Source organism: Cardiocondyla obscurior, linkage group LG07 (assembly GCF_019399895.1).
Source record: "Cardiocondyla obscurior isolate alpha-2009 linkage group LG07, Cobs3.1, whole genome shotgun sequence".
Lineage (NCBI taxonomy): Eukaryota > Metazoa > Arthropoda > Insecta > Hymenoptera > Formicidae > Cardiocondyla > Cardiocondyla obscurior.
Window position 1 is genome coordinate 97,147 of NC_091870.1, and position 14,915 is coordinate 112,061.

The window sequence follows — 14,915 nt, forward strand, 5'->3', positions numbered from 1 at the left end:
TTTTATTTGTCTCGTGACTCATCTTCATGAGTGACGTAATCGAGCGTCATTTCCGGCACGTTCTCGCCCCGCATGCTGAATTAAGTCTCTTTTGTTTCAGCGACGGTCGACTACTAGAGGGGGACCAAATACTAGCGATCGATGGGCAACCCTTAGACTCGAACATCTCTCACGAGCAGGCGATCTCGATTCTTCAGAAGGCTCGCGGTCTGGTTGAGCTAGTCGTAGCAAGAAGCACCCAAGGTAATTACAATCCGCGTAATTGCGAGCGGAATCCGCTTATGCCGGGAGATGAAGTCTCCCGCCCTTCCCCGCGTTCGATTTGCAAAGAGGATGAGGCAGAGTAACGTGATTGTTGTAACCTTGAGTGTAAATTAATTTCAGTGTTTAGGTAATTCCGCGCAACATCGTTTGCATTTTGAATCTCGCGAATTTGTCTCCCCTTCTTCGTTAAGGCGCGCCGCGTCCTTGCAATTTCGCAATTTGCGCGAAAGTAACGAACGACGTCTCTTGCATGTTACAAGAAAGACCCTGTCCAGAACTATTATAATACGCCCACGGCGATGCAACATTGTTCCATGCTGGGCATAAATGTTTATTTTCGTTGAATTTCTCACGCCGAGGAGAGTTAAATTAGTTTCGTTAACTTTTTTTCCCCGGCCGAGTTGTTGCATATGGAACAGCGAGCTCGTGCTAGATTGTCCATGCGTGTACACGAATGCGAATAACGCAGTCCCTTCGTGAAAATATCACTTTACCAATGTTAACTTTTATTATTTTATTTTATTTTATTTTATTTGGTTTTATTATTGTGTTAACAATTTCGCCAAATCGAAATTTGTTACTCGACGTATTTAGTTTTTTTTCTTTTCTTTTCTTTTTTTTTTTTTTTTTTTTTTTTTTACAACGTTAGTTCTGTATATTTTCTTATTAATTAACTTTTGAAAATTCCTTGTGTTGAAGCCAACCTTTATAAAAAGTGTTAAAAAAATTAATTGACAAGAAAAAAAAAAAAAAAAAGCTTGATAATTAAATTTCTAAAAGTTCTTTACCGGCGAGTACGTTACCTCGAATTTTTAGTTCATCGTCGAATTAGAAATTATATATCAACTGCGTGCAAAAATACATATAAGCGCGTATTTCAGTATTTTTTTATTACATTTTAATGCCATTTCGTGAGAAAACTCTCTTAATAATGCACGTGGTTTTTGAAATTAAATATTTATTTGTTGTTTCGGTGTCTGAAAAATTTTTCGGAAAAACGATCTCTGATTATCCGAGAAGATGCAATTTGGTAATTATCGTGCTCCTTATTACCGTCGTCGCAATGTAGGGTACGTCGCATTCGAAGTGGTTAAATAACAACGGACGTACTTGCTCTTGACAGACGTTGGGAGCTCTTTGCCAACGGATGAATTGTCCGGTGGTTCGAGTTCGACAGCGGCCGCAGGAGCAGCGTCGTCCATCGTCGGCGGCGGCGGCGGTGCCGTTGCTGGGAACAACCAGACAAGCTCCGACAAGGATCAATCGGTGTCAGCATCGTCCACCGTCGTTACCCCGGGACCGACTCCGAAGTCGAGCCAACCGGCCAGCACCACTTCGGCGGCGACCCCGACGCCCACAAATACCCCGACACCTACGCCGACCTCGACACCGATACCTGGAGGCCTCGTCATCGAAAGGAGCCCCTCCGCCGTCAGCGACGCCTCCAAGAGTGGCTCTGACATGGTGGTAAGTCCCTTGCTATCGTTTCTTTTTTTAGAGAACCGCGCCTGACCCGTTGTTTATAATGCCATAATTAGCGGCCGTTTTATAGATCTATTACTTAATGATCCGGGTAAAAATTATTAAACGACCGTCGATTGCGCGCTCAATATTTACTTAATAAAAAGATTTCACTCGAGACTTTTAATTGGGCGTCTCGGAGGAATAAACACGGCGGATCTAAAGTTACGAAGTTGGGGAAAAAGAAAAAACTTCGTTCAGCAATTTCTCGTTTGTAATCAGCGAGAGCAATTACATATTTTTTCCTGTGATCATTTTTCATCTCGGTTCTACTCAGTTTCTTTTGTCCCCATCCCTTACTTTGCGCTCGAACGAAAGCTACCCCCCCCCCCGGATCTTCTCTCTCAGTGGAGAGACTATTGTGCTGAATATTTCTCCGTAAAAGGATGTTCTTCATTGGCTCTTAATAAGCGCGCTTCTTTCTCTTTCTCCCTCCCTCCCTCCCTCGATGGTCTTATTTTATCGGGTAGCTCATAGCTGAGCTTTCAGGCCCGAGATCGTCTTATATAGCGAGCCCCGCGTCTCCCTCGATTTCGAGGGTGCTCTATCTTGAAAGAAATATTTGTGTTAGAACCGCTCGAGTGGTGACACGCCGATAAAATCCCCGATCGATAGCTCCAGCATAATTGGCCTCATTTAGACACCCTTCTACAGCGTACTCTCTTTTTTTTTTTTCCCTTCCTTTTTCATCCCTTTTCCGGCTTCTGTCGCGATAATAGGAACAGTGGCTGCGGAAATAGAATTATTAGCGCAGCTTCGCCACATCTTGCAGCAATAGTCTCGCCAATAATATTTATCTTGTATCTGCGACGTCGGATACCGCGGACGTCGACGCGGCGGGTTATTTTTTAACAAAATATTGTTATTAATTTTACGCCATATTTAAGGGAGCGCGCGCGGAATCTTTCTATTCGCAGTTTCCGTCAGTTCGTTGCAGCGGTACTTTTAGAAATTCAATTAGAGACTCTAATGAATATGTATCTGTATAGAGAGACTCTCAACTTCTCTTAATTTTGTTAACGAGAAATATTATTTATTCTAGGCTGCCGAGCGGCGTTTTTAACGGTGCATTAACTCGTTATTTATTTATTAATTACAACAGATTGTAATATATTGATACTTTATATTAATATATTTGCCGAGTGCATTTTTAAAAAGTAACGTTAACTAATTTTAATCGCGCATATTGTTCAACGTTCGTGACCATTTTTCTCGATTCTCCGACATTCAATATACCTGAATCGAGACGTTTTTTTTTTCTCTTTCTTTTCTTTTTTCAATCGTAGATAAATTGGGCGCCTACGTTCGTTCCTTCTCGCTTCTGCCTTTCGCCCATTTCCACCTGTCTTCGGGCGCGATAATAGGAACAAGCGGCGGCGGACGGCTGCGACGGAAATAGAATTATCGGTAAAGAGTTTCGCTGATGCCCTCCAGGCTCTCTCACCCTCTCTATCTCTTTCTCTCTTTCTCAGCAGGCAAAGTTTGCGTGATCTTGAAAATTTATTGTCCATTACTGTCGAGATACGGTGGAATCGTTTATCCTCCCGGCGATGCCATTTCGATGGAACATTTAATCGTAACAAATTGACACTTTCCGTGCTCGCATTAGATCTATGATCCCGCGTGCTTTCCTGCGCTCTCAATGTTGCCCCGCAATCAATTTCACCCGACGAAAGTGGAACGGTTTTTACGAATTAACGCTTTTTCACCTTCGCTTAAAGTTTACACACGGCACGTCGGGCGGCCGTGAGAGCGCTCGTTATATATAAAAAGAAGTAACGAGAATTCAATTGAAATTTAGTACAAATCAGAGTTTGAGGCATTGAAATCGAGTACGGTTCAATATTAATCGTTATTTCATATTGCTACGTAAAGGAAAATTGCGAAAATATATTACGGAAAATATAATCGGCTTTGAACGGAATTCACGGTAACGGGCTTTCTCATATTTATCAGTTTGCGAGGATTAAAAATTTATAACCGCTCGCAATCTAGCCGTACGTCCTCGTTGAAGATTATATACATCAAAGATGATTTTATGTCAAAAAGCGCACGTTTCAACATTTATCTTTCTTCCGCTATTAAAGCAAATGTCATACTCGATTGACGAACGGTCGGTGACTTTTCCGTGACAAGAATAGGACTATAGACGAGGACTTCCGGTGTCGCGATCACTAAAACTCGATGTAAAATAGTGGTCGATCGTAAAACATTATTATCGGCATTATGACGCTATTATTCAATACGGTATATTTTGCTAAATGTTTTCTAATTCTCGGCAAAGATATTAAATTGTGAAACACTATCGAATGTTTTTATTATTTGTTTTATCGATCGCATCAATGAATCTGTCTCGTGCAGTATTAATAGTGTTTTCCACGAAACTAATTAATGCTTAATAACGTTATATTTAACGTTACATTTAATCTTATATTTAACAAGTAATTTAAATTATAAATGCAGAACTTTTATGCTTTTTTATCTCATTATGTTTTACCTCTTGCATGTTCATAAAATATTCTCGTATTATTATAAATATAATATAATATTTTCGTTAGATTGGAAGATGTACTTGGTTAATATTTAGAACAATCACACGTGCAATTTATTTTATATTCTAAGCTCGCGGAACGGAACGAAGAAATTGCGGTAATTGTTTACCTAAATTGGTTTAAAGCACGAAACGTAATTGCACAGCTAATAATATCTCTCTTGAAAGGCTGGAAAGACTGACGGCGTAATACATTCGGCATTAGCCGCGATTGATTATCGGCTTTCCCTTCCGCCTTTGTGACAAGGAAAAGTACTTCCGACGTCGCTACGTCAGAAACGGGGCTTCAGACCGGGTTTTACTACTTATCCCGAAAGTAATTTCGGTCTGCAAGGGAACGATTATTGGATATACTAAGTTCGGAGGAATATTCTCCGCCGGCAATCTTTAACGGCGCTGACGTGATTCGAGCAACGTGCGTCTTCTCCGTCGCAAGTTTCCGGGTCCGATTCGGTGAACGCCCGCGTATGTTTAATCTCTCATCGGTGTAAATGCACGGCGCCCCCACATTGCGCGTACGTAACGTGAACGCAGGTGTACACGACGCCGGGCACGCGTTTGCACGACACCCGCAATGTAAATCACTCCCGGCCTTGTTCCTCAGCCTTTCCGTTTCTCGGCCAAGTCTCGTTCCGGTCCGCGGGATCACCGGAAGCTCCGAGAATCCGAAAGGGGACGATCCCCGCGGTCGCGTCTCCGCTCTCTCGCGACCACCACGCGCTATCGCCTGTTTGCGCGGGGCCAATTACCGGATCATAAAAAATTCATCAGACCCACGTTTTAACGAGCCGATAACTCGCACCGTTAATCCGAAGGATGCAATCGCGCCCGCCCAGTGAAAACGCTTTAATTAAATCCGGCAGATTGTCCGACGCGCGTAAATTGCAACGCGCCTGGGCAAATTTCAAAACTTTTTCCCTTCGATAACGATCAACATTGCTGTCTATTACATGCGACTCCGTCCCTCCGCGTATTTCAGGCCGAACTGGAAACTAAGGGATTATCTCGCACGATAAACAAAGGCAAGGGAAGGACGATATCGCATTTGGAACGGAAGCGGAGATTCGGGCGCAATTACGCTTCATTAATATCTGTCAACGGTATCGCGATATCGAGATAACCATTCGCGGAGATAAACGATAAAAAATTCACCGAAAATCTTGGCCAGAATTTCCGGAAATTGCGGACTCATTGTTAAGCGCCTTGGAGCTTTAAGAGCTATCGGAAATCGGAACGTTAATATTAAATAGCTCGTTAATTGTGAACGTGTGGACCATAACGAAGCAAACTCGGGAGAGCCAATCAAATTTAATGACCTAACATGTTGCAAGCAGAGATTAGTCATTTCTGATTGTTGCTCTATTGATTTTAGGCGAGTTACCAATTACTAATTAAAAAAGCATGGTGGTGCAACGATTGCATTATTTATGTACGTGCGATCGTTTGAAAATATAGATCGTTCTATTCTTATAATCCTTACTCGAAATCTGTTCTCAATTGTACGTTTAACAACTTTATTGTAATTTTATTGTTTTATCTAACAATTATATAACAAGTATAATTAATGTAAGTTATGCTGTCGATAATTTTTTAAGTTAAAAAAAAAAAAAAGATGTTTTAAAAGGTTTCAGGATATTTTACCCGGATGAAAAATATCATTCGTAGTTACGTCACGTCTTGTGTGGCCGACGTGAGATATCGACGCGACAAACCGAATCTTTCATCGTTAATAAAAATTCTAAGTAACCTTGTTCGTTTTGTTAAACTCATTAAAGTACGCCGCGGTGGAGCAGATGCTGCGCGTTATCATTATTCTTATTTCCCGGGATCGCGCTTTATTCTCATTAACTCATTCGTTATGCAGGTATAAGGTACGGCTGTTAACATTCCCGGAATTAAAAATGCGTGGAAGGTACCTACTTGCGAAAAATATATTCGCCGAGAAATCGCTTCTAGGATTTTTTTTCTTTTTTTGTAAACTTACGATATTGCAGAATTTATTTGTATTTCGCGCACGCTGTTAAAAACAGTGCTGTAATGAAGATGAAATCTTTTTGCAACGCATAATTGAGTTTCCAACAAATCAAATTGAGTTTGTAAGAAACGATTATAGCTTCAAAGTGATTAACCCAAAGGGTCAAAATTAAAGTTAAGAAGAGTAAAGTCTTTTCTCTTTCGTTAACGAATTTTTCTTAGTTTAATGGATTCGTTGCTCGGTTGTAATAAAAATTGAACGAAAATTCCGAGTTTTTCTGAGAATTTAGTTCTCTTTATGTCGAATGTTGGAAAGGGTGGAGGTATGTTCGATAATAGTATTAAACCTTTGAGATGAAGGAGAGGATTTTAAAATGCCTTTGCGATCTTTTCGTTCGCAGTTGAATACGGAATGGGCTCAAGTTGAAGTGATAAATCTTATCAACGATGGCAGCGGTCTTGGATTTGGCATTATCGGCGGACGTAGCACCGGCGTCGTCGTCAAAACCATTCTTCCAGGAGGCGTCGCCGATCGCGTAAGTAATATTGAAAGTCAATATTTTTTTTCTCGTCGACAATACTCTTTCTTAATTAATTAAGAAAATATCTCTAGGAATATTTACGACCAAATAATTAATTACCCGTATTAATATGCTTCCGCGCGATATTATTAACATCTATCACATATCGCTTCTCTAATATATCCTTATATTACTTTTATCACGGGCTTGACTCGTAACAAGTAAATCTTGTCGTTAATCATAGGCTTAACTTCTGATAAGTCGCTCACTTAATCACAGGAGGGTTGCGTGGGGTGCGCTCTCCGCACCCTCACATTCTTCTTTTCGCCCTCAGACTTTTGCGCTTTATTATAACTCACCCGCGGGTGGTCCGTAACGCGATACCCGAGTATATCCTTATCGAAGGGTAGGTCGCGCATCATCAACCCGAGCCGCTTGAAAACGGACGAGGAAATGAAAAGCGCGAAGGCAGGTGGCGATCGAAAGAGCGTTCGCCCTTTCAACAAACGGCCGCGGAAATTAAACGCTTCTCCTTGCATTGTCTGCCCGCAGGATAATCGACTCCAGAGCGGGGACCACATATTGCAGATCGGCGATGTCAATCTCCGTGGGATGGGAAGCGAACAAGTTGCCGCGGTTTTACGGCAATCGGGCACCCACGTGCGGCTGGTCGTCGCGCGACCTGTGGAGCCAACTTCTCCGGATTATCAGGTATCTCCGCCTTTCGCGTTTGCGATCGCGATTAATTACACGCGATACCGCTTTGCCCTTTATTTGTTCCGAGCACTCGGGGGCAAGTACAGGTCGCGGGGTAGCTTCAATAATCCTCCAATTACATTACCTTTAATGAGCTTCCTCTCTCGGCCGCTGCCTTTTTCTCTCAAATATCCGACAAGTAATTAGAACACGCCGAAACCTGGTCGCGAGTTTATAGTATATATAATAATTAAAAATGTAAACTTGCTTTAGCTAACTTTTATTTGTCATATTTGTTTCTTCTCCCAGTAATAATGACGAATTTATATCTCTCCGAAGATAGAATTAAATTTCTGGCTTTGTTTCGAAGGTATCTCTTGCCTGACTTCAGCAGCGTGCAATTACCGTAGTTGGCTATTTCGAAAGTATATTCTTAGAACAAGCTGCAGTTCTTTTTCCGCAAGATTCGCGTAAAAAGATCAGTTCTGCAGAGGAGGCGAGGATAACGGTTAAAACTCGATCCATTTGTCTAACTCACGTAAATTGAAACGGCGTGCCCGCGAAGGTACATATTTTAAGTACTCGGGTTAGATGCGCAATGCGAACCATTAGATTCCGAAGCGAAGGGCTTTAGGATGTGTCCGTCGGGTTTGCGGATTGATGGCACGGGGTACGGCCCGCCCGTACGTCATTGTCGGGGCGGCTCCCTTTATTAACTATCGCGACCGAAACCGGAGGCTCGCGCACGCAGAAATTGCGTGCCATTAGGACGACGATTCATTACAGATCTGTCGGCTATGACGCGATCGATGTCGTCGGATCGGCCGCGAGCATCCCGCGAGACTTTTCCGCCTGCCGAGTCGCTCAGCCGCGAAGAAAAGTGCCCGGCAATTATACGCGATCGCGACGGCTACCGTGGACCGAACGTAATTCGGAGATTATGAATAATGTACGAGGCATTTCACGAGGTGACGAGATTCCATTACGCCGAGGAACGAACTCCGGAATTTCTCATACGCTCGAAATCGCGGAAGATGAAAATTATTCCGCCGCGGGATTGGAGTTGAAGACCCGGCGAGAACGGCACGAGCTTATCCATCGTTTCGAACGAGCCGTACGTCACGTTTCGGCGAGAACAACCGTAAATAACGGGAACGTTAGGCGAAATGGCGGAACAACTTCGCGGGGACTTTAATAAATTAACTTTCGGACATTGTTGTCCGGCTCCCGTAATAATTCAACGTTGAACAAACGTGAGCGCGCTCGCGAGTACGAGGTATCTTTATTATTCCGTGAGGTCGAGCAAGCGTGGGAAAAGAAAGCTGGAGAAATATCGAAGCGCGCGCGCTCGACTTTTTCGAAATGCTTCGAATCAATTTTGCCCTCGAGTTTTTTTCCTCATAGGCTTTCAATTTTATCGCGCTTGATCGATATTTATATTTCAGCCTCGCGTATAATTCCGACTGTCGCTCCTCACGCGAATATTAAACAGTCGGTGAGCTAGACGCGAAACAGGAATCCTTCCGTGGTATTTTTTTTTTCTCGAAAGGGTTGTAACGAACTGACGCCCGTTGGTTGTCGACATGTAAATATCACTTGTTGAGGCTTGGTAAAATTCCCTCGAGACCTGTCACGAATGTCGCGAGCCGAAGTGGGATTCATAAATCCACGTAGCACGATCTCTGACACTTGTAAAAATAAGGAAAAAGAAAAGAGCGTAAAAAATGATTTCAGAAGGTAGCGGCGCTCCGAGCGCAATTCTTTACGTTTTAGCTGATCGTACAAATCGTCGGAAATCGTATTTTGCTCGATTTAATGGGCGGCATTATTGCTTTTTATTCCTTTCGAATGAGGTTTGCTTGCGATTACAGGGATAAAATAGACGCGATGGTGAATGCTGGCTCGGCGACCACGCGCGAGGTTGCGACGCGCGTAATTGTTATTCCACGCACAATTCGCCGTAATCTCCGCGAGAAATTCTGCGGGGCTCGCCGGGAAAGCCGAGCGCGGTTAACATTTTTATTTACTCGGATAGATTGAAATTTCCACACGGTTGGAAATTCAAAATCCCGGAAAACACGTTCGTCGCGCGGCATAGAAACGCGCGCTCGTCGTTCTATGAAACCGGGATGGGTGCTGAGGTGGGCGAAGGCCGTAGGCGACGGCGTTTGGACGCATAAAATTTCCCGTTCCCGGGTGCTTGCAGGCTCTTGGAAGCCACGCTCCGATCGTACCCACGAAGATCCTGGGAGACCCGGACGAGCTGGACCGACATCTGGTGCACAGCGTGCCGGAAAGCTACAATATGCGGCAGAGGGTCGACAGTGGCTACGACAACGGCTACATGTACTCGCAGGAGTCCGATATTGAAATGCATGTAAGTACGAGCGCCGTAGACGGTGCAAAAAAATTTCGCAGATCGTATCTCTTCTCATATTTTACGACGCAACCCCGCTTGCTATCATCTTTATCATTTCGCGTCGGTGTCATATCCTCGTTATCGCGGAACCGTAAGGGATAAAAAAAAAAAAAAAAAAAGAAAAAATGTTTTTTTTTTCTTTCAGGCAAGACCCGGTCTCATCATGGACGTGGTACGCAACCCAATGCCAATTGGAGCGATGCCAGTTATACCGGCAGTGCCACTTCCGGTGCAGCTCCAGGATCTCCCGGTGCTCACCATGGAACCCCTCGATATTAATTCACTGCCAGAGATGGAGCGATTCGAAGTTGATCTTACGAAGGACGCCTATGGTCTCGGAATCACTATCGCCGGATACGTTTGCGAAAAAGGTAATGGAAGGCCCACCGTCGCGGAGAAAATGTTTATCGAGTGCATTTTTGACATTTTAAAAGCATGTCAAAGCAGAGCTGTAAAGAATTCTGTATGCAGAGTACGACGGGCGAGTCGCAATGCCGCTATTGATACGGGCAAATCGTTCAAATAACATTTTTTATCGAAATTCTGAATAAAAATTATCGATTCTGTCTGTTGTAGAGGAACTCTCTGGGATCTTCGTCAAGAGTATTAGCGAGGGTAGTGCGGCCGATTTGAGCAATAAAATCCAGATTAACGATCGAATAGTGGAGGTCGACGGGCATTCCCTGCAGGGCTACACTAATCACGAAGCCGTTGAAGTGTTAAGGCGTACAGGGCAAACAGTGACCCTCTGCTTAGAGCGTTACCTTCGTGGACCAAAGTTCGAGCAGCTTCAGCAAGCGATTGCCGCAAGCGAATTGAGATTACCTCAGCCGAGTTCGCCATCGATAACGAGCCTACCCAGTTTCCCTATGAGCGCGGTACGTTTAAATTGGTCATTGCCATTCAATAAATTAAATAGAATAAAATTGTATAATGCGAAATGGCAAAATGTATCTTGCATCAATTAAATATTGCGTCGTCGTTGTGTGAGCTATAGTTTTATACGTTTACTCATATTTAATTCTTCCTCCGTTTTCGCATATCGGAAATTTCTCAATTATAAACTTCAAAATACATTCGTGCATTTTAATTACATTTACGCGTTATTGAAGTTATTAATTATTGCAATAATTAAAATTTTAGTATATTTATATTTGCATGTTATCGAAATGTTACTATCTATATCTGCGTTTTTTTCCCAGGATGGAGAGACCACTACCGAAATAGAACCGGAAGGTGAGTCTCATACTACTGTGGACAGCGCGGTGCTGCAGGAAGGAGAACGTTTAAGACCGTCTGATGAACAGGACGAAGCAACCAACGTTGAAGCTCTGTTGAGCGACCCATCGAGCGAGCTTACTCCGCAGATTCGCGCGGCGATTAAAGCGAAATGGCAAAAGATTGTTGGACCCGATACCGAAATAGTGGTGAGTACCGTAATCTCGTCGTAAGATAAGAACGCGCTGCGAAAAAATGTCTCTTTTGTTTCTTTTTCGTTTAAATAGGTCGCACAGCTAAAGAAATTCGCCGAAGGTAGCGGTCTTGGAATTAGCTTAGAGGGAACGGTCGATGTAGAAAACGGCCAGGAAGTAAGGCCTCATCACTATATACGTTCGATTCTACCGGAAGGCCCCGTTGGACAAAATGGAACGCTGCGCTCCGGCGACGAGTTACTAGAGGTTACCAAATTTCCTTTTTTTTGTTTTTTTTTTTTTTTACTAAATTTTAACTATATAATATATTTTCTTTGAAAAATGCTCGAGAAAATGTCGAATTTTTACGAGCAATATGTCTGAAATCGATACCGTCGTCTTTTAAAGGTAAACGGCTACCGTTTATTGGGCATCAATCATATGGAAGTGGTTAGCGTGCTGAAAGAGTTGCCTATACACGTTCGCATGGTTTGCGGAAGAAATATTGCCTCGCAAGATCCACTTTGTCCCATCGACACCGCTCAACATCAAGCTGCTTTCCAGACTAGAGTGAGTATGCGGGATGAACGTGACGTTACGCCGTTAAAGTCGCGCTTTAAGAATTAGCGCGAAAATCTGTGTTATCTCGTAGAGCATCCTCGGTGGGTCTCTGCAAAACTTGTTGCCCACGATGGATCGCCTTGTGAAAGCAAAGTCGGACGGTTCCTTGGCTTCGACGACGACCACGGCCACGGTGACTGACGCGAGTCTAAATAAAATGAAGTCGCGCTCGTTGGAACCGCTAACCGGTCTGGCGATGTGGAGTTCCGAACCGCAAATTATCGAATTGGTTAAAGGAGAGAGGGGCCTTGGGTTCTCCATTTTGGATTATCAGGTGCGAACGTCTTTTTCCGTATTACGCGTGGCTCTTCCGCGATTTCGATGAGAATTTACAGTAACCTGTTCGACCTGTTTTCTTTTCCCGCTCGTCTACGCTTTTAGGATCCAATGAACCCCAACGAAACTGTGATAGTAATACGATCGCTCGTGCCCGGCGGGGTGGCACAGGTCGACGGGCAGTTAATACCGGGCGATCGGCTTCTGTTTGTGAATGACATCGGATTAGAGAACGCAACACTGGACCAGGCCGTGCAGGCCCTCAAAGGCGCCCCGAAGGGGACTGTTCGCATCGGCGTGGCCAAGCCGCTGCCAATACCAGACAGTATTGTCCAGGTGAGCGATCAGGACGACCGGACTGAGGCTACGAGAGCTAGAGACGTCGAAGTGGCAACCGTTTCCTCAATCGTGGATAGCCACAAACAAAGACGGGAATATTTTCGCGAGCGTAAGATTAACGTGACTGAGCCGCCGCACATGGATTTGATCGAAGGTTTAAAGCATCAGCACAACCTCGTCAAATCTGAAAGTTTTTAATTAGGTCGCTTTGATCGGACCAGTAGACTCAAGGCTCTTGCCTCTGCAAAATTTCGCCGCGGTTCGCGTGTCTTCGAAACGGTCGACGGTGCATTGCCGAAGTAACGTGCAATCGAATTATCCTCGGTTCAACTACCCGTATTCGATCACTGCGCTTGCAAATCACGGGCGAATTTCACATTCTCTTGTTGATTAAATGAAACGTAACGTGCGCACGAATCTAAATGCCTATTTTCTAACGAGATTCCGTCCATAAAAGTGAAGTAACCGTCCCTGCATTTCATACATATATACTAAATACGACATCCATTCGTGAATGTCGTCAAATAATGTGAGCATGAAACATTGTGTTCCATTTGTGTGTCAAAAATCATAAGAATTTATGTCAATCTCTTTGTATGTTTGTTTTCTCTTTTTTTTTTTATTATCACGCGCACGCACAAGTATGTCGTTTTGTGAAATTGACAGAGCGAGAAAGTAATTAACATTGACATAACGTTGAAGAAGACTTTCGTACTTGCCATTTTCGTGCGACTGTTTTATAAGACACCAAAGCATAAATTTAGCACATTTATGTGGAGTAATAAAATATTGGATCGTATTGATATCTTTAGAGCTATGGTAATCCGAAAAATGTTTACCTATAAATCTGCATGAGATAGTCCATATTTGTGTTAAGTCTGTTGTCATTTCATATTTATAGATCAAGTATATTTTATAGCAAATATTTTTACGTTACCTTTCGTTTTAGGTATGCAAATGGTATTTATATGTATAGCCAATGACTGATTTTTTTTTATAGATTACTTGTACACGAATTTTTATATTCATTTTTAGCGAATTTATGCGAAGTACATATCCAATTTATTTCGTATACGTTGTCATCGATATTCGTTGTGAGAAAATTATTTTGTCGAATTTCTCAAGGCAATGTTACATCGATATTCACCCACGGCAATGCACTAAACGCGTTCAATGTGCTTTGCATCCCGAACTGTGTTGATTTATACGTTTCAGGTATTGATTATTTTATATTGTACTTTTTGCCATTATCATTAAGTTTTTTTTTATATTTTATTTTGTAACTATGGCATACCGCAAAAGACGTATTCTCTCGGGAGTCGCGTTAAATGGCCATTTACTACTGTACGATTTTTGGCAGCTACACCTCGTTAAAAAAATTTTTACAAGTATTTTATCCGTAGGTGCTAATTCAACGTATCTACTTGCGAAAAAGTGAGACGGGTTAAACTGAATAGATATAAAAATTAGCATAGCTCGATCGGTAGCTAAATAAAAAAAATATATATATATATATATTTAATTTAAGTTAATAAAATTTTACGGTATGCATGCACCCTGATAGAGCATCGTATGTGTTATTTTATTTCGTTCGTCGCTGTCCAGCCCACCCTCGTTCTCCATCCGTTTCTTTTTCATCCGTTTTGTCATCTGTGCTTGTTACGTCATGATTTAACCGTTTGCTTTTCATTTCAGCTCGTTTACCCGCGCGCGGCACTCTTCATTTTTAATAATATATTTATTATATTTAACATTGTAATGTGTGTACCTATGTAGTTATTTCGTGCCGCGTTTGTACCGTTGCAACCGGAACATCCATAAAAGCGGCCTATAAGAAACGGCGGAGGCCTGATATTTTACGAGGCCGGCCCTCGGCGTTACTCCGGGGTGCGGCCAGACGCCCTGAATGATTTATGCGATACCTACGGACAAGATATACCAGCCGACCGACGTGTTTTGACGGGCAAACCTTTTCTCGCTTAACTCCCGGCCGTGGGGTCAATTACGCGCGTCTCCCTCGGGATGCGGCCCACGTCGTGGGATTAAGCGAACTTCATCGCGAGGTTTAAGCGTCCGTCTCTCGCACGGAGAAAAAAAAAAATACAGCGAGGGGGAGATTCTCCAACTCTGGTGATCCCCTCGCGCGTGATTCCTCCGCCGAATTGCGGAGCAAAATTCGAATTGTGTTAAAGTGTGTTAAAGTGACAACAATTGCCATGACACATATATATTTATATATATACGTATATACCTCGTATTTCATGTATTTAAGATAGAAAGAGAAACACGCGGCACTTAATAGAAGTACCTTTTGTACGGAA

The 14,915-nt window shown here is 43.0% G+C and overlaps 1 protein-coding gene across 2 annotated transcripts in view; it reads left to right on the forward strand.

Annotated features, from left to right (window-relative positions):
* LOC139103789 (multiple PDZ domain protein) overlaps nucleotides 1-14,915 on the forward strand; it is an 89,038-nt gene that overhangs the window by 38,552 nt on the left and 35,571 nt on the right. For both annotated transcript variants that reach the window (XM_070658776.1, XM_070658777.1), the window contains exons 6-17: nucleotides 101-243; nucleotides 1,388-1,731; nucleotides 6,712-6,846; nucleotides 7,384-7,542; nucleotides 9,734-9,904; nucleotides 10,092-10,317; nucleotides 10,523-10,824; nucleotides 11,149-11,373; nucleotides 11,452-11,625; nucleotides 11,767-11,928; nucleotides 12,011-12,253; nucleotides 12,361-12,591. In XM_070658776.1, the coding sequence (XP_070514877.1) occupies nucleotides 101-243; nucleotides 1,388-1,731; nucleotides 6,712-6,846; nucleotides 7,384-7,542; nucleotides 9,734-9,904; nucleotides 10,092-10,317; nucleotides 10,523-10,824; nucleotides 11,149-11,373; nucleotides 11,452-11,625; nucleotides 11,767-11,928; nucleotides 12,011-12,253; nucleotides 12,361-12,591 (2,515 nt within the window). The remainder of the gene's footprint in view (nucleotides 1-100; nucleotides 244-1,387; nucleotides 1,732-6,711; nucleotides 6,847-7,383; nucleotides 7,543-9,733; nucleotides 9,905-10,091; nucleotides 10,318-10,522; nucleotides 10,825-11,148; nucleotides 11,374-11,451; nucleotides 11,626-11,766; nucleotides 11,929-12,010; nucleotides 12,254-12,360; nucleotides 12,592-14,915) is intronic.